This window comes from Salvelinus namaycush, chromosome 5 (assembly GCF_016432855.1).
Source record: "Salvelinus namaycush isolate Seneca chromosome 5, SaNama_1.0, whole genome shotgun sequence".
NCBI classification, from domain to species: domain Eukaryota; kingdom Metazoa; phylum Chordata; class Actinopteri; order Salmoniformes; family Salmonidae; genus Salvelinus; species Salvelinus namaycush.
The window spans coordinates 14,058,310-14,084,136 of NC_052311.1; the positions used below are offsets into that span (position 1 = coordinate 14,058,310).

Consider the following 25,827-nt stretch of genomic DNA (forward strand, 5'->3'; position numbering starts at 1 on the left):
ATCAAACCAACAGAGAATGGGTTCCGGTGATAATACGGTAGATCAACAGAGAAAGGGTTCTTGTGGTATTAGACCAACAGAGAATGGATTCTGGTGGTATTAGACCAATAGAGACAGGCTTCCGGTGGTAATCCAGTAGACCAACAGAGAAAGGGTTCTGGTGGTAATAGACCAACAGAGAAAGGGTTCCGGTGGTAATACTGTAAACCAACAGAGAAAAGGTTCCGGTGATAATACAGTAGACCAACAGAGAAAGGGTTCTGTTGGTAATAGACCAAGAGAGAAAGGGTTCTGGTGGTAATACAGTAGACCAACAGAGAAATGGTTCTGGTGGTAATAGACCAACATAGAAAGGGTTCCGTTGGTAATACAGTAGACCAACAGAGAAAGAGTTCCGCTGGTAATACAGTAGCCGAACTTAGAAAGGGTTCCAGTTGGTACTAGACCAACAGAGAAAGGGTTCCGGTGGTAATACAGTAGACCAACAGAGAAAGGGACCCAGTGGTAATAGACCAACAGAGAATGGATTCCGGTGGTAATACAGTAACCCAACAGAGAAAGGGTTCCGGTGGAGACAGACCAGCAGAGAAATTATTCCGGTGGTAATAGACCAACAGAGAAAGTGTTCCGGTGGTATTACAGCAAACCAACAGAGAATGGGTTCCAGTGATAATACGGTAGACCAACAGAGAAAGGGTTCTTGTTTTAATAGACCAACAGAGAATGGATTCCGGTGGTAATACTTTAACCCAACAGAGAAAGGGTTCCGGTGGAGACAGACCAACAGAGAAAATATTCCGGTGGTAATAGACCAATAGAGATAGGCTTCCGGTGTATACAGTAGACCACAGAGAAAGGGTTCTGGTGGTAATAGACCAACAGAGAAAGGGTTCCGGTGGTAACACAGTAAACCAACAGAGAAAAGGTTCCGGTGGTAATAGACCAATAGAGAAAGACTTCCGGTGGTAATCCAGTGGACCAACAGAGAAAGGGTTCTGGTGGTAATAGACCAACAGAGAAAGGGTTCCGGTGGTAATACTGTAAACCAACAGAGAAAAGGTTCCGGTGATAATACTGTAGACCAACAGAGAAAGGGTTCTGTTGGTAATAGACCAAGAGAGAAAGGGTTCTGGTGGTAATACAGTAGACCAACAGAGAAAGGGTTCTGGTGGTAATAGACCAACATAGAAAGGGTTCCGTTGGTAATACAGTAGACATTCAGAGAATGGGGTCTGGTGGTAATACAGTAGACATACAGAGAAAGGGTTCTGCTGGTAATACAGTAGACAAACTTAGAAAGGGTTCCGGTTGGTACTAGACCAACAGAGAAAGGGTTCCGGTGGCAATACAGTAGACCAACAGATAAAGGGTTCCACTGGTAATACAGTAGACCAACAGAGAAAGGGATCCAGTGGTAATAGACCAACAGAGAAAGTGTTCCGGTGGTATTACAGCAAACCAACAGAGAATGGGTTCCAGTGATAATACGGTAGACCAACAGAGAAAGGGTTCTTGTGGTAATAGACCAACAGAGAAAGGGTTCCGGTGGTCACACAGTAAACCAACAGAGAAAAGGTTCCGGTGGTAATTGACCAATAGAGAAAGACTTCCGGTGGTAATCCAGTAGACCAACAGAGAAAGAGTTCTGGTGGTAATAGACCAACAGAGAAATGGTTCCGGTGGTAATACAGTAGACCAACAGAGAAAGGGTTCTGTTGGTAATAGACCAACAGAGAAAGGGTTCCGGTGGTAATACAGAAGACCAACAGAGAAAGGGTTCTGCTGGTAATACAGTAATCCAACAGAGAAATGATTCCGGTGGTAGTAGACCAACAGAGACAGGGTTCCGGTGATAATACAGTAGACCAACAGAGAAATGGTTATGCTGGTAATACAGTAATCCAACAGAGAAATGATTCCGGTGGTAGTAGACCAACAGAGAAAGGGTTCCGGTGGTAATACAGTAGACCAACAGAGAAAGGGTTCTGTTGGTAATAGACCAACAGAGAAAGGGTTACGGTGGTAATACAGTAAACCAACAGAGAAAGGGTTCTGGTGGTAATACAGTAGACAAACAGAGAATGGGGTCTGGTGGTAATACAGTAGACCAACAGAGAAAGGGATCCAGTGGTAATAGACCAACAGAGAAAGGGTTCCGGTGGTATTACAGCAAACCAACAGAGAATGGGTTCCGGTGATAATACGGTAGATCAACAGAGAAAGGGGTTTGTGGTATTAGACAACAGAGAATGGATTCCGGTGGTAATACAGTAACCCAACAGAGAAAGGGTTCCGGTGGAGACAGACCAACAGAGAAAATATTCCGGTGGTAATAGACCAATAGAGATAGGCTTCCGGTGGTAATCCAGTAGACCAACAGAGAAAGGGTTCTGGTGGTAATAGACCAACAGAGAAAGGGTTCCGGTGGTAATATGGTAAACCAACAGAGAAAAGGTTCCGGTGATAATACAGTAGACCAACATGGAAAGGGTTCTGTTGGTAATAGACCAAGAGAGAAAGGGTTCTGGTGGTAATACAGTAGACCAACAGAGAAAGGGTTCTGGTGGTAATAGACCAACATAGAAAGGGTTCCGTTGGTAATACGTAGACATTCAGGAATGGGGTCTGGTGGTAATACAGTAGACAAACAGAGAAAGGGTTCTGCTGGTAATACAGTAGACCAACAGAGAAAGAGTTCCGCTGATAATACAGTAGCCGAACTTAGAAAGGGTTCCGGTTGGTACTAGACCAACAGAGAAAGGGATCCAGTGGTAATAGACAAACAGAGAATGGATTCCGGTGGTAATACAGTAACTCAACAGAGAAAGGGTTCCGGTGGAGACAGACCAGCAGAGAAATTATTCCGGTGGTAATAGACCAAAGAGAAAGGCTTCCGGTGGTAATCCAGTAGACCAACAGAGAAAGGGTTCTGGTGGTAATAGACCAACAGAGAAAGGGTTCCGGTGGTAACACAGTAAACCAACAGAGAAAAGGTTCCGGTGGTAATACAGTAGACAAACAGAGAATTGAGTCTAGTGGTAATACAGTAGACATACAGAGAATGGGGTCTGGTGGTAATACAGTAGACCAACAGAGAAAGGGTTCCGCTGATTATACAGTAGACCAACAGAGAAGGGTTCCGGTGGTAATAGTCCAACAGAGAAAGGGTTCCGGTGGTAATAGACCAACAGAGAAAGGGTTCTGCTGGTAGTACAGTAGACCAACAGAGAAAAGGTTCCGGTGGTAATTTACCAACAGAGAAAGGGTTCCGGTGGTAATACAGTAGTCAACAGGAAAAGGGTTCGCTTGTAATACAGTAGACCAACAGGGAAAGGGTCTTGCGGTAATAACCACATAAAATGGGTTCCGGTGATAATACTGTAGACCATCAGAGAAAGGGTCTAGTGGTAATACAGTGGTCAAACAGAGAAAGGGTTTCAGTGGTAATAGACCAAAACGAAAGGGTTCCGGTGGTAATACAGTAGACCAACAGAGAAAGGGTTCTGCTGGTAATACAGTAGCCCAACAGAGAAAGAGTTCTGTGGTAATAGACCACAGAGAAAAGGTTCCAGTGTTAATACAGTAGACCAACAGAGAAGGTGGTTGGTGGTTAAACAGTAGAACAACAGAATAAAATTGCTCTCTGGTAATACAGTAGATCAACAGAGGAAGTTTCCAGTGGTAATACAGTAGCCAACAGAGAAAGGGTTCTTGTAATACAATAGACCAACAGAGAATGGATTCCAGTGATAATACAGTAGACCAACAGAGAAGGTGGTCTGGTGGTTAAACAGTTGACCAACAGAAAAAATTGCTCCTCTGGTAATACAGTAGATCAACAGAGAAAGTGTTCCGGTGGTAATACAGTAGACCAACAGAGAAAGGGTTCCGCTGATTATACAGTTGACCAACAGAGAAGGGTTCCGGTGGTAATAGTCCAACAGAGAAAGGGTTCCGGTGGTAATAGACCAACAGAGAAAGGGTTCTAGTGGTAATACAGTGGTCAAACAGAGAAAGGGTTTCAGTGGAAATAGACAAAACGAAGGGTTCCGCTGATTATACAGTAGAAAACAGAGAAAGTGTTCCGGTGGTAATACAGTAGACCAACAGAGAAAGGGTTCTGCTGGTAGTACAGTAGACCAACGGAGAAAAGGTTCCGGTGGTAATTTACCAACAGAGAAAGGGTTCCGGTGGTAATACAGTAGATCAACAGAGAACGGGTTCCGCTTGTAATACAGTAGACCAACAGGGAAAGGGTTTCTGCGGTAATAGACAAATAAAATGGTTCGGTGTAATACTGTAGACCAACAGAGAAAGAGTTTCGTGGTAATACAGTGGTCAAACAGAGAAAGGTTTCAGTGGTAATAGACCAAAAACGAAAGGGTTCGGTGGTAATACAGTAGACCAACAGAGAAAGGGTTCTGCTGGTAATACAGTAGCCCAACAGAGAAAGAGTTCTGTTGGTAATAGACCAACAGAGAAAGGGTTCCAGTGTTAATACAGTAGACCAACAGAGAAGGTGGTTAAACAGTAGAACAACAGAATAAATTGCTCCTCTGGTAATACAGTAGATCAACAGAGAAAGTGTTCCGGTGGTAATACAGTAGCCCAACAGAGAAAGGGTTCCGGTGGTAATAGACCAACAGAGAAAAGGTTCCGGTGGTAATACAGTAGACCAACAGAGAATGGGTTCCAGTGATAATACAGTAGACCAACAGAGAAGGTGGTCTGGTGGTTAAACAGTTGACCAACAGAAAAAATTGCTCCTCTGGTAATACAGTAGATTAACAGAGAAAGTGTTCCGGTGGTAATACAGTAGACCAACAGAGAAAGGGTTCCGCTGATTATACAGTTGACCAACAGAGAAGGGTTCCGGTGGTAATAGTCCAACAGAGAAAGGGTTCCGGTGGTAATAGACCAACTGAGAAAGGGTTCTAGTGGTAATACAGATGTCAAACAGAGAAAGGGTTTCAGTGGTAATAGACCAAAAACGAAAGGGTTCCGCTGATTATACAGTAGATCAACAGAGAAAGTGTTCCGGTGGTAATACAGTAGACCAACAGAGAAAGGGTTCCGCTGATTATACAGTAGATCAACAGAGAAAGTGTTCCGGTGGTAATACAGTAGACCAACAGAGAAAGGGTTCTGCTGGTAGTACAGTAGACCAACGGAGAAAAGGTTTCGGTGGTTATAGACAAACAGAGAAAGTGGTCGGGGGTATACAGTAGTCCAACAGAGAAAGGGTTCCACTGGTAGTACAGTAGACCAACGGAGACAGGGTTCCGGTGGTAATACAGTAGACCAACAGAGAAAGTGTTCCGGTGGTAATATTCCAAAAGAGAAATGGTTCCGGTGGTAATACAGTAGACCAACAGAGAAAGGGTTACACTGATTATACAGTAGACCAACAGAGGAAGGATTCCGGTGGTAATAGATCATTAGAGAATGGGTTCCGGTGGTAATACAGTAGACCAGCAGGGAAAGGGTTCCGGTGGTAATAGACCAACAGAGAAAGGGTTCCGGTGGTAATACAGTAGACCAACAGATTTTAGGTTCCGGTGGTAATACAGTAGACCAACAGAGAAAATGTTCTTGTGGTAATAGACCAACAGAGAAAGCGTTCCGGTGGTAATACAGTAGACCAACAGAGAAAGTGTTCCGGTGGTAATAGTCCAACAGAGAAAGGATTCCGGTGGTAATAGACCAACAGAGAAAGGGTTCTAGTGGTAATACAGTGGTCAAACAAAGAAAGGGTTTCAGTGGTAATAGACCAAAAACGAAAGGGTTCCGCTGATTATACAGTAGATCAACAGAGAAAGTGTTCTGGTTGTAATACAGTAGACCAACAGAGAAAGGGTTCTGCTGGTACTACAGTAGACCAACGGAGAAAAGGTTTCGGTGGTAATAGACAAACAGAGAAAGTGGTCTGGTGGTTATACAGTAGTCCAACAGAGAAAGGGTTCCACTGGTAGTACAGTAGACCAACGGAGACAGGGTTCCGGTGGTAATACAGTAGACCAACAGAGAAAGTGTTACGGTGGTAATATTCCAAAAGAGAAATGGTTCCGGTGGTAATACAGTAGACCAACAGAGAAAGGGTTACACTGATTATACAGTAGAACAACAGAGGAAGGATTCCGGTGGTAATAGATCAACAGAGAAAGGGTTCCGGTGGTAATACAGTAGACCAGCAGGGAAAGGGTTCCGGTGGTAATAGACCAACAGAGAAAGGGTCCGGTGGTAATACAGTAGACCAACAGATTTTAGGTTCTGGTGGTAATACAGTAGACCAACAGAGAAAATGTTCTTGTGGTAATAGACCAACAGAGAAAGGGTTCCGGTGGTATTACAGCAAACCAACAGAGAATGGGTTCCGGTGATAATACGGTAGACCAACAGAGAAAGGGTTCTTGTGGTAATAGACCAACAGAGAATGGATTCAGTGGTAATACAGTAACCAACAGAGAAAGGGTTCCGGTGGAGACAGACCAACAGAGAAATGATTCCGGTGGTAATAGACCAATAGAGAAAGGCTTCCGGTGGTAATCCAGTAGACCAACAGAGAAAGGCTTCTGGTGGTAATAGACCAACAGAGAAAGGGTTCTGGTGGTAATAGACCAACAGAAAAAGGGTTCCGGTGGTAATACAGGAAACCAACAGAGAAAGGGTTCCGCTTGTAATACAGTAGACCAACAGGGAAAGGGTTCTTGCAGTAATAGACCAACATAAAATGGGTTCCGGTGATAATACTGTAGACCAACAGAGAAAGGTTTCTAGTGGTAATACAGTGGTCAAACAGAGAAAGGGTTTCAGTGGTAATAGACCAAAAACGAAAGGGTTCCGGTGGTAATACAGTAGACCAACAGAGATAGGGTTCTGCTGGTAATACAGTAGCCCAACAGAGAAAGAGTTCTGTTGGTAATAGACCAACAGAGAAAGGGTTCCAGTGTTAATACAGTAGACCAACAGAGAAGGTGGTTTGGTGGTTAAACAGTAGAACAACAGAATAAATTGTTCCTCTGGTAATAGACCGGTGGTAATAGACCAACAGAGAAAGTGGTCTGTGGCTGTAACGGTCGTCTTGTGGTGAATGAGCGGACCAAGGCGCAGCGGGTGATGAATACATAATGAATTTATTAAATGAAAGACGAAACACGAAGTACACTTGAATAGATTACAAAATAACAAACGACGTAGACTGACCTGAACATAAGAACTTACATATAGACGAAGAACGCATGAAACAGGAACAGACTACCTAAAACGAACGAACAAACGAAACAGTCCCGTGTGGTATACACAGACACAGGAACAATCACCACAAACAAACAGTGAGAACAGCCTACCTTAATATGGTTCTCAATCAGAGGAAACGTCAAACACCTGCCTCTAATTGAGAACCATATCAGGCAACACATTAACCCAACATAGAAACACATAACATAGACTACCCACCCCAAATCACGCCCCGACCAACTAAACACATACAAAAACAACAGAAAACAGGTCAGGAACGTGACAGAACCCCCCCCTCAAGGTGCGAACTCCGGGCGCACCCCTAAAACTCAAGGGGAGGGTCTGGGGTGGCATCTGTCCTCGGTGGCGGCTCCGGCGCAGGACGAGGACACCACTCCACCATTGGCTTTGTTCCTCCTTAGCGTCCCTTGAGTGGCGACCCTCGCCCCGACCATGGTCCAGGAACCTTCACCAAGGCCCCTCCTAAATGAGGAGACAAATCAGGACAGAGAGGTAGCTCAGGACAGAGAGGTAGCTCAGGACAGAGAGGTAGCTCAGGACAGAGAGATCGCTCCGGACAGAGAGATAGCTCCGGACAGAGAGATAGCTTAGGACAGAGGGACAACTCTGGACTACTGGCAGCTCCGGACTGAGTGGCAGCTCCGGACTGAGTGGCAGCTCCGGACTGAGTGGCAGCTCCGGACTGTAGGGCAGCTCCGGACTGTAGGGCAGCTCCGGACTGTAGGCAGCTCATGACTGTAGGGCAGCTCATGACTGTAGGGCAGCTCATGACTGGAGGGCAGCTCATGACTGGAGGGCAGCTCATGACTGGAGGCAGCTCAGACTGGAGGGCAGCTCATGACTGTAGGGCAGCATGACTGAGGGCAGCTCATGACTGTAGGGCAGCTCATGACTGGAGGGCGGCTCTGGCAGCTCCTGACTGGCTGGCGGCTCGGCAGCTCTGACTGGCTGGCGCTGGCAGTCCTGATGGCTGGCGCGCTCTGGCAGCTCCTGACTGGGCTGGCGGCTCTGGCAGCTCCTGACTGGCTGGCGGCTCTGGCAGCTCCTGACTGACGGACGTCTCTAGCGGCTCCGACTGACGGACGGCTCTAATGGCTCGGGACAGACGGGCGGCTCTAATGGCTCGTGGCAGACGGATGGTCAGATGCGTGGGCAGACAGAGGCTCAGATGGCGCTGGGCAGACAGATGGCTCAGACGGCGCTGGGCAGACAGATGGCTCAGACGGCGCTGGGCAGACAGATGGCTCAGACGGCGCTGGGCAGACGGATGGCTCAGACGGCGCTGGGCAGATGGATGGCTCAGACGGCGCTGGGCAGACGAGCAGTGCAGGCGGCGTTGGGCAGACGAGCAGTGCAGGCGCGTTGGGCAGACGGCCGACTCTGAACGCTGAGGCGCACAGTAGTCCTGGTGCGTGGTGCCGGAACTGGTGGTACGGACTGGAGACACGCACCTCAAGGCTAGTGCGGGGAACAGGAACGGGCACACTGGACTCTCGAGGCGCACTATAGGCCTGGTGCGTGGTACTGGAACTGGAGGTACCGGGCTGAGGGCACGCACCTCAGGGCGAGTGCGGGGAGAAGGAACAGTGCGTACAGGGCTCTGGAGACGCACAGGAGGCTTGATGCGTGGTGCCGGAACTGGAGGTACTGGGCTGGAGACACGCACCATAGGGAGAGTGCGTGGAGGAGGAACAGGGCTCTGGAGACGCACTAGAAGCCAGGTGCGTGGTGTAGGCACTGGTGGTACTGGGCTGGGGCGGGAAGGTGGCGCCGGATACACCGGACCGTGCAGGCGTACTGGCTCCCTTGAGCACCGAGCCTGCCCAACCTTACCTGGTTGAATGCTCCCCGTAGCCCGTCCAGTGCGGGGAGGTGGAATAACCCGCACTGGGCTGTGTAGGCGAACCGGGGACACATGCGTAAGGCTGGTGCCATGTACACCGGCCCAAGGAGACGTATACGGAGGCCAGATATGTAGAGCCGGCTTCATGGCACTTGGCTCAATGCTCAATCTAGCCCGGCCAGTGCGGGAGGTGGAATAACCCGCACTGGCTGTGAGGCGAAACCGGGGACACCATGCGTAAGGCTGGTGCCATGTACACCGGCCCAAGGAGATACTGGAGGCCAGTATGTAGAGCCGGCTTCATGGCACTTGGCTCAATGCTCAATCTAGCCCGGCCAGTGCGGGGAGGTGGAATAACCGCACCGGGCTACACACGTACAGGAGACACCGTGCGCTCTTCCGCATAACACGGTGTCTGCCGTACTCCCGCTCTTCACGGTAAGCATGGGAAGTGGGCGCAGGTTTCCTACCGCCTTCGCCACACTACCCTTTAGCCCCCCCCCAAGAAATTTTTGGGGTTTCTTCACGGGCTCTTACCGCGTCGTCGTGCAACTCATTCGCCGGTATCCCTCTGCACATTGCTCCATCGAATCCCAGGCGGGCTCGGCACTCTCCCTGGGTCAACCGACCACCTGTCTATATCTTCCCAAGTGGTGTAATCCAGATCCGGCTCCTGCTGCCGAGCTAGCTCCTCGAAACGCCGCCTCTCTGCTTTTGCTGCCTCCAGCTCTGCTTTGGGGCGGCGATACTCCTCTGGCTCTGCCCAGGGTCCTTTACCGTCCAGCTCGTCCTCCCATGTCCATTTGTCCTGGTCCCGCTGTTGCTGTTGCACGTTTCCCCGCTGCTTGGTCCGGGTTAGGTGGGTGGTTCTGTAACGGTCGTCTTGTGGTGAATGAGCGGACCAAGGCGCAGCGGGTGATGAATACATAATGATTTAGTAAATGAAAACGAAACACGAAGAACACTTGAATAGATTACAAAATAAACAACGACGTAGACTGACCTGAACATAAGAACTTACATATAGACGAGAACGCATGAAACAGGAACAGACTACCTAAAACGAACGAACAAACGAAACAGTCCCGTGTGGTATACACAGACACAGGACAAATCACCCACAAACAAACAGTGAGAACAGCCTACCTTAATATGGTTCTCAATCAGAGGAAACGTCAAACACTGCCTCTAATTGAGAACCATATCAGGCAACAACTTAACCCAACATAGAAACACATAACATAGACTACCCACCCCAACTCACGCCCTGACCAACTAAACACATACAAAAACAACAGAAAACAGGTCAGGAACGTGACAGTAGCCCAACAGAGAAAGGGTTCCACTGGTAGTACAATAGACCAACAGAGAAAGGCTTCCGGTGGTAATCCAGTAGACCAACAGAAAAAGGGTTCTGGTGGTAATAGACCAACAGAGAAAGGGTTCTGGTGGTAATAGACCAACAGAGAAAGGGTTCCGGTGGTAATACAGTAAACCAACAGAGAAAGGGTTCCGGTGATAATACAGTAGATCAACAGAGAAAGGGTTCTGTTGGTAATAGACCAATAGAGAAAGGGTTCCGGTGGTAATACAGTAGACCAACAGAGAAAGGGTTCTGGTGGTAATAGACCAACATAGAAAGGGTTCCGGTGGTAATACAGTAGACAAACAGAGAATGGGGTCTGGTGGTAATACAGTAGACCAACAGAGAAAGGGTTCCGCTGATTATACAGTAGACCAACAGAGAAGGGTTCCGGTGGTAATAGTCCAACAGAGAAAGGGTTCCGGTGGTAATAGACCAACAGAGAAAGGGTTCTAGTGGTAATACAGTGGTCAAACAGAGAAAGGGTTTCAGTGGTAATAGACCAAAAACGAAAGGGTTCCGCTGATTATACAGTAGATCAACAGAGAAAGTGTTCCGGTGGTAATACAGTAGACCAACAGAGAAAGGATTCTGCTGGTAGTACAGTAGACCAACGGAGAAAAGGTTCCGGTGGTAATTTACCAACAGAGAAAGGGTTCCGGTGGTAATACAGTAGATCAACAGAGAAAGGGTTCCGCTTGTAATACAGTAGACCAACAGGGAAAGGGTTCTTGCGGTAATAGACCAACATAAAATGGGTTCCGGTGATAATACTGTAGACCAACAGAGAAAGGGTTCTAGTGGTAATACAGTGGTCAAACAGAGAAAGGGTTTCAGTGGTAATAGACCAAAAACGAAAGGGTTCTGGTGGTAATACAGTAGACCAACAGAGAAAGGGTTCTGCTGGTAATACAGTAGCCCAACAGAGAAAGAGTTCTGTTGGTAATAGACCAACAGAGAAAGGGTTCCAGTGTTAATACAGTAGACCAACAGAGAAGGTGGTTTGGTGGTTAAACAGTAGAACAACAGAATAAATTGCTCCTCTGGTAATAGACCGGTGGTAATAGACCAACAGAGAAAGTGGTCTGGTGGTTATACAGTAGCCCAACAGAGAAAGGGTTCCACTGGTAGTACAGTAGACCAACAGAGAAATTGTTCCGGTGGTAATAGAGTAGGGTTCCGGTGGTAATATACTAACAGAGAAAGGGTTCTGGTGGTAATAGACCAACAGAGAAAGGGTCCCGGTGGTAATACAGTAGACAAACAGGGAAAGGGTTCCGGCGGTAATAGAAACAACATAGAATGGGCTCTGGGGATAATACTGTAGACCGACAGAGAAAGGCTTCTGCTGGTAATACAGTAGACCAACAGAGAAAGGCTTCTGGTGGTAATAGACCAACAAAGAAAGGGTTCCGGTGGTATTACAGTAAGCCAACCGAGAAAGGGTTCCGGTTGTAATAGACCAACAGAGAACGGGTTCCAGTGTTAATACAGTAGACCAACAGAGAAGGTGGTCTGGTGGTTAAACAGTAGAACAACAGAAAAATTGCTCCTCTGGTAAAACAGTAGATCAACAGAGAAAGTGTTCCGGTGGTAATACAGTAGACCAACAGAAAAAAGGTTCCGGTTATAATACAGTAGACCAACAGAGAAAGGGTTCCAGTGGTAATACAATAGACCAGCAGAGTATGTGTTCCGGTGGTAATAGACCAACAGAGAAAGGGTTCCGGTGGTAATACAGTAGATTAATAGAGATAAGGTTCCGCTGGTAATACAGTAGCCCAACAGAGAAAGGGTCCCACTGGTAGTACAGTAGACCAACGGAGAAAGGGTTCCGGTGGTAATACAGTAGACCAACAGAGAAAGTGTTCCGGTGGTAATATTCCAAAAGAGAAAGGGTTCCGGTGGTAATACAGTAGACCAACAGAGAAAGTGTTTAGGTGGTAATAGACCAACAGAGAAAGTGGTCTGGTGGTTATACAGTAGCCCAACAGAGAAAGGGTTCCACTGGTAGTACAGTAGACCAACAGAGAAATGGTTCCGGTGGTAATAGAGTAGACCAACAGAGAAAGTGTTCCGGTGGTAATATACCAACAGAGAAAAGGTTCTGGTGGTAATACAGTAGACCAACAGAGAAAGGGTTTCGGTGGTAATAGACCAACATAGAAAGTGGTCTGGTGGTTATACAGTAGCCCAACAGAGAAAGGGTCCCACTGGTAGTACAGTAGACCAACGGAGAAAGGGTTCCGGTGGTAATACAGTAGATCAACAGAGAAAGTGTTCCGGTGGTAAAATACCAACAGAGAAAAGGTACCGGTGGTAATACAGTAAACAAACAGAAAAAGGGTTCCAGTTGTAATATACCAACAGAGAAAGGGTTCTGGTGGTAATAGACCAACAGAGAAAGGGTTCCGGTGGTAAAGTAGACCAACAGAGAAAGGGTTCTGGTGGTAATACAGTAAACAAACAGAAAAAGGGTTCCGGTGGTAATATACTAACAGAGAAAGGGTTCTGGTGGTAATAGACCAACAGAGAAAGGGTCCCGGTGGTAATATAGTAGACCAACATAGAAAGGGTTCCGCTTGTAATACAGTAGACCAACAGGGAAAGGGTTCCGGCCGTAATAGAAACAACATAGAATGGGTTCTGGTGATAATACTGTAGACCAACAGAGAAAGGCTTCTGCTGGTAATACAGTAGACCAACAGAGAAAGGCTTCTGGTGGTAATAGACCAACAAAGAAAGGGTTCCGGTGGTATTACAGTAAGCCAACCGAGAAAGGGTTCCGGTTGTAATAGACCAACAGAGAACGGGTTCCAGTGTTAATACAGTAGACCAACAGAGAAGGTGGTCTGGTGGTTAAACAGTAGAACAACAGAAAAATTGCTCCTCTGGTAAAACAGTAGATCAACAGAGAAAGTGTTCCGGTGGTAATACAGTAGACCAACAGAAAAAAGGTTCCGGTTATAATACAGTAGACCAACAGAGAAAGGGTTCCAGTGGTAATACAATAGACCAGCAGAGTATGTGTTCCGGTGGTAATAGACCAACAGAGAAAGGGTTCCGGTGGTAATACAGTAGACCAGCAGGGAAAGGGTTCTGGTGGTAATAGACCAACAGAGAAGGGTTTCTGGTGGTATTACAGTAGACCAACAGATGTTAGGTTCCGGTGGTAATACAGTAGCGCAACAGAGAAAATGTTCTTGTGGTAATAGACCAACAGAGAAAGGGTTCCATGGTAATATATTAGACCAACAGAGAAAGGGGTCTGGTGGTAATATGGTATACCAACAGAGAAATGGTTCCGGTGGTAATAGAACAACAGAGAAACGGTTCCGGTGGTTATACAGTAGACCAACAGAGGAAGGGTTCCTAGTGGTAATACAGTAGACCAGCAGAGAAAGGGTTCCGGTTATAATACAGTAGTTCAGCAGAGAAAGGGTTCCAGTGGTAATACAGTAGACCAGTAGAGTATGGGTTCCGGTGGTAATAGACCAACAGAGAAAGGGTTCCGGTGGTAATTTAGTAGACCAACATAGAAAGGGTTCGACTGATTATACAGTAGACCAACAGAGGAAGGATTCCGGTGGTAATACACCAACAGAGAAAGTGTTCCGGTGGTAATACAGTAGACCAACAGAGATAGGGTTCCGCTGGTAATATAGTAGACCAACAGAGAAAGGATTCCGGTGGTAATACACCAACAGAGAAAGGGTTCCGTTTCTAATACAGTAGACCAACAGAGAAAGGGTTCCGCTGGTAATATATTAGACCAACAGAGAAAGGGGTCTGGTGGTAATATGGTATACCAACAGAGAAATGGTTCCGGTGGTAATAGAACAACAGAGAAAGGGTTCCGGTGGTAATACAGTAGACCAACATAGAAAGTGTTTCGGTGGTAATATACCAACAGAGAAAGGGTTCCGGTAGTAATACAGTAGACCAACAGAGAAAGGGTTCCACTGGTAATACAGTAGACCAACAGAGAACGTGTTCCAGTGGTAATAGAGCAACAGAGAAAGGGTTCCGGTGGTAATAGTCCAACAGATAAAGAGTTCCGATGGTAATACAGTAGACCAAAAGAGAAAGGCTTCCGATTATAATACAGTAGTCCAGCAAAGTATGGGTTCCGGTGGTAATAGACCAACAGAGAAAGGGTTCCAGTGGTAATACACCAACAGAGAAAGGGTTCTGGTGGTAGTACAGTAGACCAACGGAGAATGGGTTCCGGTGGTAATACAGTAGACCAACATAGAAAGTTTTTTGGTGGTAATATACCAACAGAGAAAGGGTTCCGGTGGTAATACAGTAGACCAACAGAGAAAGGGTTCCGCTGGTAATACAGTAGACCAACAGAGAAAGGGTTATGGTGGTAATACAGTAAACCAACATAGAAAGGGTTCTGGTGGTAATAGACCAACAGAGAAAGGTTTCTAGTGGTAATACAGTGGTCAAACAGAGAAAGGGTTTCAGTGGTAATAGACCAAAAACGAAAGGGTTCCGGTGGTATTACAGTAGACCAACAGAGAAAGGGTTCTGCTGGTAATACAGTAGCCCAACAGAGAAAGAGTTCTGTTGGTAATAGACCAACAGAGAAAGGGTTCCAGTGTTAATACAGTAGACCAACAGAGAAGGTGGTTTGGTGGTTGAACAGTAGAACAACAGAATAAATTTCTCCTCTGGTAATACAGTAGATCAACAGAGAAAGGGTTACGCTGATTATACAGTAGACCAACAGAGGAAGGATTCCGGTGGTAATACACCAACAGAGAAAGGGTTCCGTTTCTAATACAGTAGACCAACAGAGAAAGGGTTCCGCTGGTAATATATTAGACCAACAGAGAAAGGGGTCTGGTGGTAATATGGTATACCAACAGAGAAATGGTTCCGGTGGTAATAGAACAACAGAGAAAGGGTTCCGGTGGTAATACAGTAGACCAACATAGAAAGTGTTTCGGTGGTAATATACCAACAGAGAAAGGGTTCCGGTAGTAATACAGTAGACCAACAGAGAAAGGGTTCCACTGGTAATACAGTAGACCAACAGAGAACGTGTTCCAGTGGTAATAGAGCAACAGAGAAAGGGTTCCGGTGGTAATAGTCCAACAGATAAAGAGTTCCGATGGTAATACAGTAGACCAAAAGAGAAAGGCTTCCGATTATAATACAGTAGTCCAGCAAAGTATGGGTTCCGGTGGTAATAGACCAACAGAGAAAGGGTTCCAGTGGTAATACACCAACAGAGAAAGGGTTCTGGTGGTAGTACAGTAGACCAACGGAGAATGGGTTCCGGTGGTAATACAGTAGACCAACATAGAAAGTTTTTTGGTGGTAATATACCAACAGAGAAAGGGTTCCGGTGGTAATACAGTAGACCAACAGAGAAAGGGTTCCGCTGGTAATACAGTAGACCAACAGAGAAAGGGTTATGGTGGTAATACAGTAAACCAACATAGAAAGGGTTCTGGTGGTAATAGACCAACAGAGAAAGGTTTCTAGTGGTAATACAGTGGTCAAACAGAGAAAGGGTTTCAGTGGTAATAGACCAAAAACGAAAGGGTTCCGGTGGTAATACAGTAGACCAACAGAGAAAGGGTTCTGCTGGTAATACAGTAGCCCAACAGAGAAAGAGTTCTGTTGGTAATAGACCAACAGAGAAAGGGTTCCAGTGTTAATACAGTAGACCAACAGAGAAGGTGGTTTGGTGGTTGAACAGTAGAACAACAGAATAAATTTCTCCTCTGGTAATACAGTAGATCAACAGAGAAAGGGTTACGCTGATTATACAGTAGACCAACAGAGGAAGGATTCCGGTGGTAATACACCAACAGAGAAAGGGTTCCGTTTCTAATACAGTAGACCAACAGAGAAAGGGTTCCGCTGGTAATATATTAGACCAACAGAGAAAGGGGTCTGGTGGTAATATGGTATACCAACAGAGAAATGGTTCCGGTGGTAATAGAACAACAGAGAAAGGGTTCCGGTGGTAATACAGTAGACCAACATAGAAAGTTTTTTGGTGGTAATATACCAACAGAGAAAGTGTTCCGGTAGTAATACAGTAGAACAACAGAGAAAGGGTTCCACTGGTAATACAGTAGACCAACAGAGAACGTGTTCCAGTGGTAATAGAGCAACAGAGAAAGGGTTCCGGTGGTAATAGTCCAACAGATAAAGAGTTCCGATGGTAATACAGTAGACCAAAAGAGAAAGGCTTCCGATTATAATACAGTAGTCCAGCAAAGTATGGGTTCCGGTGGTAATAGACCAACAGAGAAAGGGTTCCAGTGGTAATACACCAACAGAGAAAGGGTTCTGGTGGTAGTACAGTAGACCAACGGAGAATGGGTTCCGGTGGTAATACAGTAGACCAACATAGAAAGTTTTTTGGTGGTAATATACCAACAGAGAAAGGGTTCCGGTGGTAATACAGTAGACCAACAGAGAAAGGGTTCCGCTGGTAATACAGTAGACCAACAGAGAAAGGGTTATGGTGGTAATACAGTAAACCAACATAGAAAGGGTTCTGGTGGTAATAGACCAACAGAGAAAGGTTTCTAGTGGTAATACAGTGGTCAAACAGAGAAAGGGTTTCAGTGATAATAGACCAAAAACGAAAGGGTTCCGGTGGTAATACAGTAGACCAACAGAGAAAGGGTTCTGCTGGTAATACAGTAGCCCAACAGAGAAAGAGTTCTGTTGGTAATAGACCAACAGAGAAAGGGTTCCAGTGTTAATACAGTAGACCAACAGAGAAGGTGGTTTGGTGGTTGAACAGTAGAACAACAGAATACATTTCTCCTCTGGTAATACAGTAGATCAACAGAGAAAGGGTTACGCTGATTATACAGTAGACCAACAGAGGAAGGATTCCGGTGGTAATAGATCAACAGAGAAAGGGTTCCGGTGGTAATACAGTAGACCAGCAGGGAAAGGGTTCCGGTGGTAATAGACCAACAGAGAAAGGGTTCCGGTGGTAATAAAGTAGACCAACAGATTTTAGGTTCCGGTGGTAATACAGTAGACCAACAGAGAAATGATTCCGGTGGTAATAGACCAATAGAGAAAGGCATCCGGTGGTAATCCAGTAGACCAACAGAGAAAGGGTTCCGCTGGTAATACAGTAGCCGAACTTAGAAAGGGTTCCGGTTGGTACTAGACCAAAAGAGAAAGGGTTCCGGTGGCAATACAGTAGACCAACAGATAAAGGGTTCTGCTGGTAATACAGTAGACCAACAGAGAAAGGGATCCAGTGGTAATAGACCAACAGAGAAAGGGTTCCGGTGGTATTACAGCAAACCAACAGAGAATGGGTTCCGGTGATAATACGGTAAACCAACAGAGAAAGGGTTCTTGTGGTAATAGACCAACAGAGAATATATTCCAGTGGTAATACAGTAACCCAACAGAGAAAGGGTTCCGGTGGAGACAGACCAACAGAGAAATGATTCCGGTGGTAATAGACCAATAGAGAAAGGCTTCCGGTGGTAATCCAGTAGACCAACAGAGAAAGGGTTCTGGTGGTAATAGACCAACAGAGAAAGGGTTCCGGTGGTAATACAGTAAACCAACAGAGAAAGGGTTCCGGTGGTAATACAGTAGACAAACAGAGAATGGGGTCTGGTGGTAATACAGTAGACCAACAGAGAAAGGGTTCCGCTGATTATACAGTAGACCAACAGAGAAGGGTTCCGGTGGTAATAGTCCAACAGAGAAAGGGTTCCGGTGGTAATAGACCAACAGAGAAAGGTTTCTAGTGGTAATGCAGTGGTCAAACAGAGAAAGGATTTCAGTGGTAATAGACCAAAAACGAAAGGGTTCCGGTGGTAATACAGTAGACCAACAGAGAAAGGGTTCTGCTGGTAATACAGTAGCCCAACAGAGAAAGAGTTCTGTTGGTAATAGACCAACAGAGAAAGGGTTCCAGTGTTAATACAGTAGACCAACAGAGAAGGTGGTTTGGTGGTTAAACAGTAGAACAACAGAATACATTTCTCCTCTGGTAATACAGTAGATCAACAGAGAAAGTGTTCCAGTGGTAATACAGTAGCCCAACAGAAAAAGGGTTCCGGTGGTAATAGACCAACAGAGAAAGGGTTCTAGTGGTAATACAGTAGACCAACAGAGAAAGGGTTCCAGTGTTAATACAGTAGACCAACAGAGAAGGTGGTTTGGTGGTTAAACAGTAGAACAACAGAATACATTTCTCCTCTGGTAATACAGTAGATCAACAGAGAAAGTGTTCCAGTGGTAATACAGTAGCCCAACAGAAAAAGGGTTCCGGTGGTAATAGACCAACAGAGAAAGGGTTCTAGTGTAATACAGTAGACCAACAGAGAAGGTGGTTTGGTGGTTAAACAGTAGAACAAAAGAAAAATTGCTCCTCCTTTAATACAGTAGATCAACAGAGAAAGTGTTCCGGTGGTAATACAGTACACCAACAGAGAAAGGGATCCGCTGATTATACAGGAGACCAACAGAGAAAGGGTTCCAATGGTAATACAATAGACCAGCAGAGTATGTGTTCCGGTGGTAATAGACTACCAGAGAAAGGGTTCCGGTGGTAATACAGTAGACCAACAGAGAAAGGGTTACACTGATTATACAGTAGACCAACAGAGGAAGGATTCCGGTGGTAATAGAGCAACAGCGAAAGGGTTCCGATAGTAGAACAGAAGACGAACAGAGAAAGGGTTCCGGTGGTAATAGACCAACAGAGAAAGTGTTCCGGTGGTAATATAGCAACAGAGAAAAGGTTCTGGTGGTAATACAGTAGACCAACAGAGAAAAGGGTTTGGTGGTAATAGACCAACATAGAAAGGGTTCTGGTTGTATTACAGTAAACCAACAGAGAAAGGGTTCCGGTTGTCATAGGCCAATAGAGAAAGGGTTCCGGTGGTAATACAGTAGACCAACAGATAAGGTGGTATGGCGGTTAAACAGTAGACCAACAGAGAAATGGTTCCTCTGGTAATACAGTACCCAACAGAGAAAAGGTTCCGCTGGTATTGCAGTAGACCAACAGAGAAAGGGTTCCGGTAGTAATACAGTATACAAAAAAACAAAGGGTTCCAGTGGTAATACAGTAGACCACCTGAGAAAGGGTTCCAGTGGTAATAGACCAAAAGATCAAGATTTCTGGTGGTAATAGACCAACAGAGAAAGGGTTCCGGTGGTAATGCAGTAGACCACCAGAGATAGGGTTCTGCTGGTAATACAGTAGCCCAACAGAGAAAAGGTTCCGGTGGTAATAGACCAACAGAGAATGGGTTCCGGTGATAATACAGTAGACCAAGAGAGAAATGGTTCCGCGTGTACTACAGTAGACCAACAGAGAATGGGTTCTGGTATAATAGACCAACAGAGAAAGGGTTCCGGTGGTAATACAGTAGACCAACAGAGAATGGGTTCCAGTGGTTACACAGTAGACCAACAGAGAAAGAGTTCCGGTTATAATATAGTAGACCAACAGAGAACGGGTTCCGGTGGTAATACAGCAGACCAACAGAGAAAGTGTTCCGGTGGTAATAGACCAATAGAGAAATGGTTCCGGTGGTAATACAGTAGACCAATAGAGAAAAGGTTCCGGTGGTAATAGACCAACAGAGAAAGGGTTCCTGGTGGCAATACAGTAGAACAACAGAGAAAGGGTTCTGGTGGTATTACAGTAAACCAACATAGAATGGGTTCCGGTGATAATACTGTTGACCAACAGAGATAGAGTTCTAGTGGTAATACAGTAGACCAACAGAGAAGGGTTCTGGTGGTAATAGACCAACAGTTAAAGGGTTCCGCTGGTAATACAGTACACCTACAGAGAAAGGGTTCCAGTGGTAATACAGTAGACCAACAGAGAAAGGATTCTGGTGTAATACAGTAGATTACCAGAGAAAGGATTCTGGTAGTAATACAGTAAACAAACAGAGAAAGTGTTCCGGTGGTAATGGAACAACAGAGAAAGGGTTCCGGTTATAATACAGTAGAACAACAGAGAAAGGGTTCTGGTGTAATAGACCAACAGAGAAAGGGTTCCTTTGGTATTACAGTAGACCAACAGAGAATGGGTTCTGGTGTAATAGACCAACAGAGAAAGGGTTCCGGTGGTAATACAGTAGACCAACAGAGAATGGGTTCGGGTGATAATACAGTAGACCAACAAAGAATGGGTTCTGGTGTAATAGACCAACAGAGAAAGGGTTCCGGTGGTAATACAGTAGACCAACAGAGAATGGGTTCGGGTGATAATATAGTAGACCAACAGAGAACGGGTTCCGGTGGTAATACAGCAGACCAACAGAGAAAGTGTTCCGGTGGTAATAGAGCAATAGAGAAATGGTTCCGCTGGTAATACAGTACACCAACAGAGAAAGGGTTCCAGTGGTAATACAGTAGACCAACAGAGAAAGGATTCTGGTGTAATACAGTAGATTACCAGAGAAAGGATTCTGGTAGTAATACAGTAAACAAACAGAGAAAGGGTTCCGCTGGTAATACAGTAGACCAACAGAGAAAGTGTTCCGGTGGTAATGGAACAACAGAGAAAGGGTTCCGGTTATAATACAGTAGACTAACAGAGAACGGGTTCTGGTGTAATAGACCAACAGAGAAAGGGTTCCGGTTATAATACAGTAAACCAACAGAGAATGGGTTCTGGTGGTAATAGACCAACAGAGAAAGGGTTCCGGTTATAATACAGTAGACCAACAGAGAAAGTGTTCCGGTGGTAATAGACCAACAGAGAAAGGGTTCCTATGGTAATACAGTAGACCAACAGAGAAAGGGATTTGGTGGTAATACAGTAAACCAACAGAGAAAGAGTTATGCTGGTAATACAGTAGCCCAAAGAGAAAGGGTTCCAGTGGTAATAGACCAACAGAGAAAGGGTTCCGGTGGTAATACAGTAGACCAACAGATAAGGTGGTATGGCGGTTAAACAGTAGACCAACAGAGAATGGGTTCTGTTGGTAATACAGTAAACAAACAGAGAAAGGGTTCCGATGGTAATAGACCAACAGGGAAAGGGTTCTGATGGTAATAGACCAACAGAGAAAGGGTTCCGGTGGTAATTCAGTAGACCAACAGAGAATGGGTTCTGTTGGTAATACAGTAGCCCAACAGGGAAAGGGTTCCGGTGGTAACACAGTAAACAAACAGAGAAAGGGTTCCGGTGATAATAGACCAACAAATGAAGGGTTCCGGTGGTAATTACCTAGACCAACAGAGAAATGGTTCTGGTGGTAATAGACTAACAGAGAAAGTGTTCTTGTGGTAGTACAGTAGACCATCAGAGAAATGGTTCCGGTGGCAATAGACCAACAGAGAAAGGGTTCCGGTGGCAATAGACCAACAGAGAAAGGGTTCCGGTGGCAATAGACCAACAGAGAAAGGGTTCCGGTGGCAATAGACCAACAGAGACCAACAGATACTGTAGCCTGTTGTTGTAGCCACATATTTTCTACCAGACGTTTTCACGAGCCTCATACTTTTCATTTAATTTGATTATACAAGGTAATCACCGATGGTTTAGTTGATGGGTTGTGTGGTCTGCATAATGATAAATGAGATTTCCCAAATTAACAGCGACCTGAAATAATCTGTTACGATAAGTGTATCATTATGAACTGGCACTGAATATTAGATTAGTCTTTTTGTTCCTCTACAGCAGTTTCAGGTCAAGACCTATTCTTACCATATCTATAAAGTACATCTTAATTGTCCTCGACTTTCTTCCCCTCCACCCTCCCCCTCCCCTCCTCTGACCTGTAGCCCTGCAGGTAGTTCTGTCAGCAGGCAGAGACTGTCTGGTGGCGGGGGACTCGTGCTCCAGCGACGAGACCTGCAGCCCACGTCTGCGAACCCTGCGTCAGTGTGTAGCGGGCAATGGTAGCATGAAGCTGGGCCCCGGGGCCCGGAGCCAGTGCGCCAACGCCGTGTCGGCCCTGCTCTCCAGCCCCCTGCACGGTTGCCAGTGCAAGCGAGGCATGAAGAAGGAGAAGAACTGCCTCAGCATCTACTGGAGTCTCCATCAGTCTGTCATACACGGTGAGCAATTTAGCCAGGTGCTCAGTTATTTGTATTGGATGGGACAGCGGCCAAGTCCATTTATGTAACACAGGTTACAGATATAACTCTCTACCCAGAACATAATGTGGCTGATGCAGCTTAGTCATGATGCCTGGCAAACAGTCAGCTATCAGTCACTACACCTGGTGTCACTGTGGAACAATTGACTGAAGGTCCTTGGAGAGGGGTATTTTTTTCTGTATTAACCTGCACGAGAGCTAGTAAACGACTACAGGAAATTAATAATGTGTGAATTAGGCTTGGCCATTATCCAGAGTGTCATGCCTTCTATACCGCTATACCGGGATATTCAGTAATACCAGCCCTGTTTTCAAACCCCATTAATACTCTGTAATCCGAAGGCTAGCAATGCCAACAACTACATGTAAAATCCCATAGAGAATGCTAACTAAATGTTAATGCGCACATTGTGAATATTTTGTACAGTTTCTGACCTAAACTATACAAGTAACTCAAAAATGCGACCCACAGTTTGCTGCACGCACCAAATAAATATTAGCCAGCAAGGCTCTTGATCCAGGAGGGGATTCTCTCCTGTTGGAAGAAGCTAACCACTTAGCTAGATAGCTAACTAGTTACTAAATTAGCAAGCCAAATGCACAACTGAAGAGCATTTAGCACATTTTAGACAGTTAACTTAATAGTTCTACGATATCCAGCTGGCAAACATTTAGTAGGGAATTCCATACTTTAATTAGATCACCTGGTGCATGCTGTACAACAGTGAGTGACTCACAAGGCTCCGGTCTCTAATCTCAACCCCACTTGACTGGGGACTACCGTAAGCTTCATAATAATGACTGGTGAAATTAAGAACACAATGTTCTTTCTCTCCTATTGCACAAGTTGACTGCAGGTATTTATTTAAAAAAGTAGCTACAAATATTCAAATGTCCCCCCAAAAATTCTAATAAATAGTTTCAATGGTATTGATGGTATTGAAAAACCATCCCATGGCTTATTCCAAATACCCCGGTATACGGTATATACGGTATACCAACCAATCCTAGTGTGAATCCTGTTCATTAGCTCCAAAGGGATAATGTGTCATTACCGTGTCATGCAATGTGTCATTCCATATACTCTCAGGACTCAACCTGGTAGAGAGTTACCCTTATGAAGCCATGGAGAGAGACTACGACTACGTTCGTCTGGCCTCCATCACGGCTGGTAAGTACAGTGACCTCGGTTCGTTTTGATCTTACCTCAACCTTTTCACCATGAACCAAAGGATTAATGTTGAAAAGAACCCGTCTTGTATCGTTTAGGTCCCCTGGAAGGCAGCCTTAGGCATAGAATAGTCCACATTGTGTCCTGGAGGCATAGTTAAAAATGAAAGCATTTTCCAAGAGTCTGAACACAATTAGCAATATTACAAATTATATGTTTGTTTCAAAGACCCTCATTTACATCTGATTCATCATTTCATTTTGAAGAAGATATGTACAGAAGAACAATGAACCAGACCAATAGAGGAACTAGATTAGAAATTATTCCCCTTCACTTTTCCACATTTTGTTGTGTTACAGTCTGAATTGAAATTAGATTACATAATGACAAAGTGAAAACATGTTTTTAGAAATGATTGCAAATTTATTGAGAATGAAATACTGAAATATTACATTTACAGACGGTACCAGTCAAAAGTTTGGACACACCTATTCATTCCGGGGTTTTTCTTTATTTTTTACAATTTTCTACATTGCAGAATAATAGTGGAGACATCAAAACTATGAAACAACACATATGGAATAATGTAGTAACCAAAAAAGTGTTAAACAAATCAAAATCTATTTTATATTTGAGATTCTTCAAAGTAGCCACCCTTTGCCCTTTGCCTTGGCATTCTCTCGACCAGCTTCATGAGGTAGTCACCTGGAATGTATTTAAATTAAACAGGTGTGCCTGTTAATATGATATGATAAAATATGATAAAATGTCATTTGTGGAATTTCTTTCCTTCTTAATGTGTTTGAGCCAATCAGTTGTGTTGTGACAAAGTACTGGTGGTATACAGAAGATAGCCCTATTTGGTAAAAGACCAAGTCCATATTATGTTTTGCTCCCCTGAGGTAGAGTACCTAATGATAGGCTGTAGACCTCACTATCTACCTAGAGAGTTTTCATCTGTATTTTTTGTAGCTGTATAATTACAACCACAGACATCGGTCTGTGGCTGGAACTAAAACCGTGCTCAATGAGCTGTATAAGGCCATAAGCAAACAGGAAAACGCTTATCCAGAGGGGGAGCTCCTAGTGGCAGGGGACTTTAATGCAGGGAAACTTAAATCAGTTCTACCTGATTTCTATCAGCATGTTAAATGTGCAACCAGCGGGAAAAAGTTCTAGACCACCTTTACTACACACACAGAGATGCGTACAAAGCTCTCCCTCTCCCTCCATTTGGCAAATCTGACCATAATTCTATCCTCCTGATTCCTGCTTACAAGCCAAAATTAAAGCAGGAAGTACCAGTGACTCGGTCTATAAAAAAGTGGTCAGATGAAGCAGATGCTAAACTACAGGACTGCTTTGCTAGCACAGACTGGAATATGTTCCGGGATTCTTCCGATGGCATTGAGGAGTACACCACATCAGTCACTGGCTTTATCAATAAGTGCATCGAGGATGTTGTCCCCACTGTGACTGTATGTACATACCCCAACCCGAAGCCATGGATTACAGGCAACATTCGCACTGAGCTAAAGGGTAGAGCTGCCGCTTTCAAGGAGCGGGACTCTAACCCGGAAGCTGATAAGACATCCCACTATGCCCTCCAACAAACCATCAAACAGGCAAAGAGTCAATACAGGACTAAGATCGAATCGTACTACACCGGTTCCGATGCTCGTCAGATATGGCAGGGCTTGCAAACTATTACAGACTACAAAGGGGAGCACAGCCGAGAGCTGCCCAGAGACACGAACCTACCAGACGAGCTAAATCACTTCTATGCTCGCTTCGTTGGCAAGTAACACTGAAACATGCATGAGAGCATCAGCTGTTCCGAAAGTCTGTGTGATCAGGCTCTCCACAGCTGATGTGAATAAAACCTTCAAACAGATCAACATTCATAAGGCCGCAGGGCCAGACGGATTACCAGGACGTGTACTTCGAGCATGCACTGACCAATTGGCAAGTGTCTTCACTGACATTTTCAACCTCTCCCTATCCAAGTCTGTAATACCAACATGTTTCAAGCATACTACCATAGTCCCTGTGCCCAAGAACACCAAGGTAACCTGCCTAAATGACTACCGACCCGTAGCGCTCACGTCTG

General features: G+C 45.2%; 1 protein-coding gene across 1 annotated transcript in view; it reads left to right on the forward strand.

Moving 5' to 3' along the window:
- Nucleotides 1-25,827, forward strand: part of gfra4b (GDNF family receptor alpha 4b) — a 140,206-nt gene that overhangs the window by 102,336 nt on the left and 12,043 nt on the right. The window contains exons 2-3 of the mRNA XM_038992496.1: nt 22,230-22,505; nt 23,637-23,717. Of these exons, the coding sequence (XP_038848424.1) occupies nt 22,230-22,505; nt 23,637-23,717 (357 nt within the window). The remainder of the gene's footprint in view (nt 1-22,229; nt 22,506-23,636; nt 23,718-25,827) is intronic.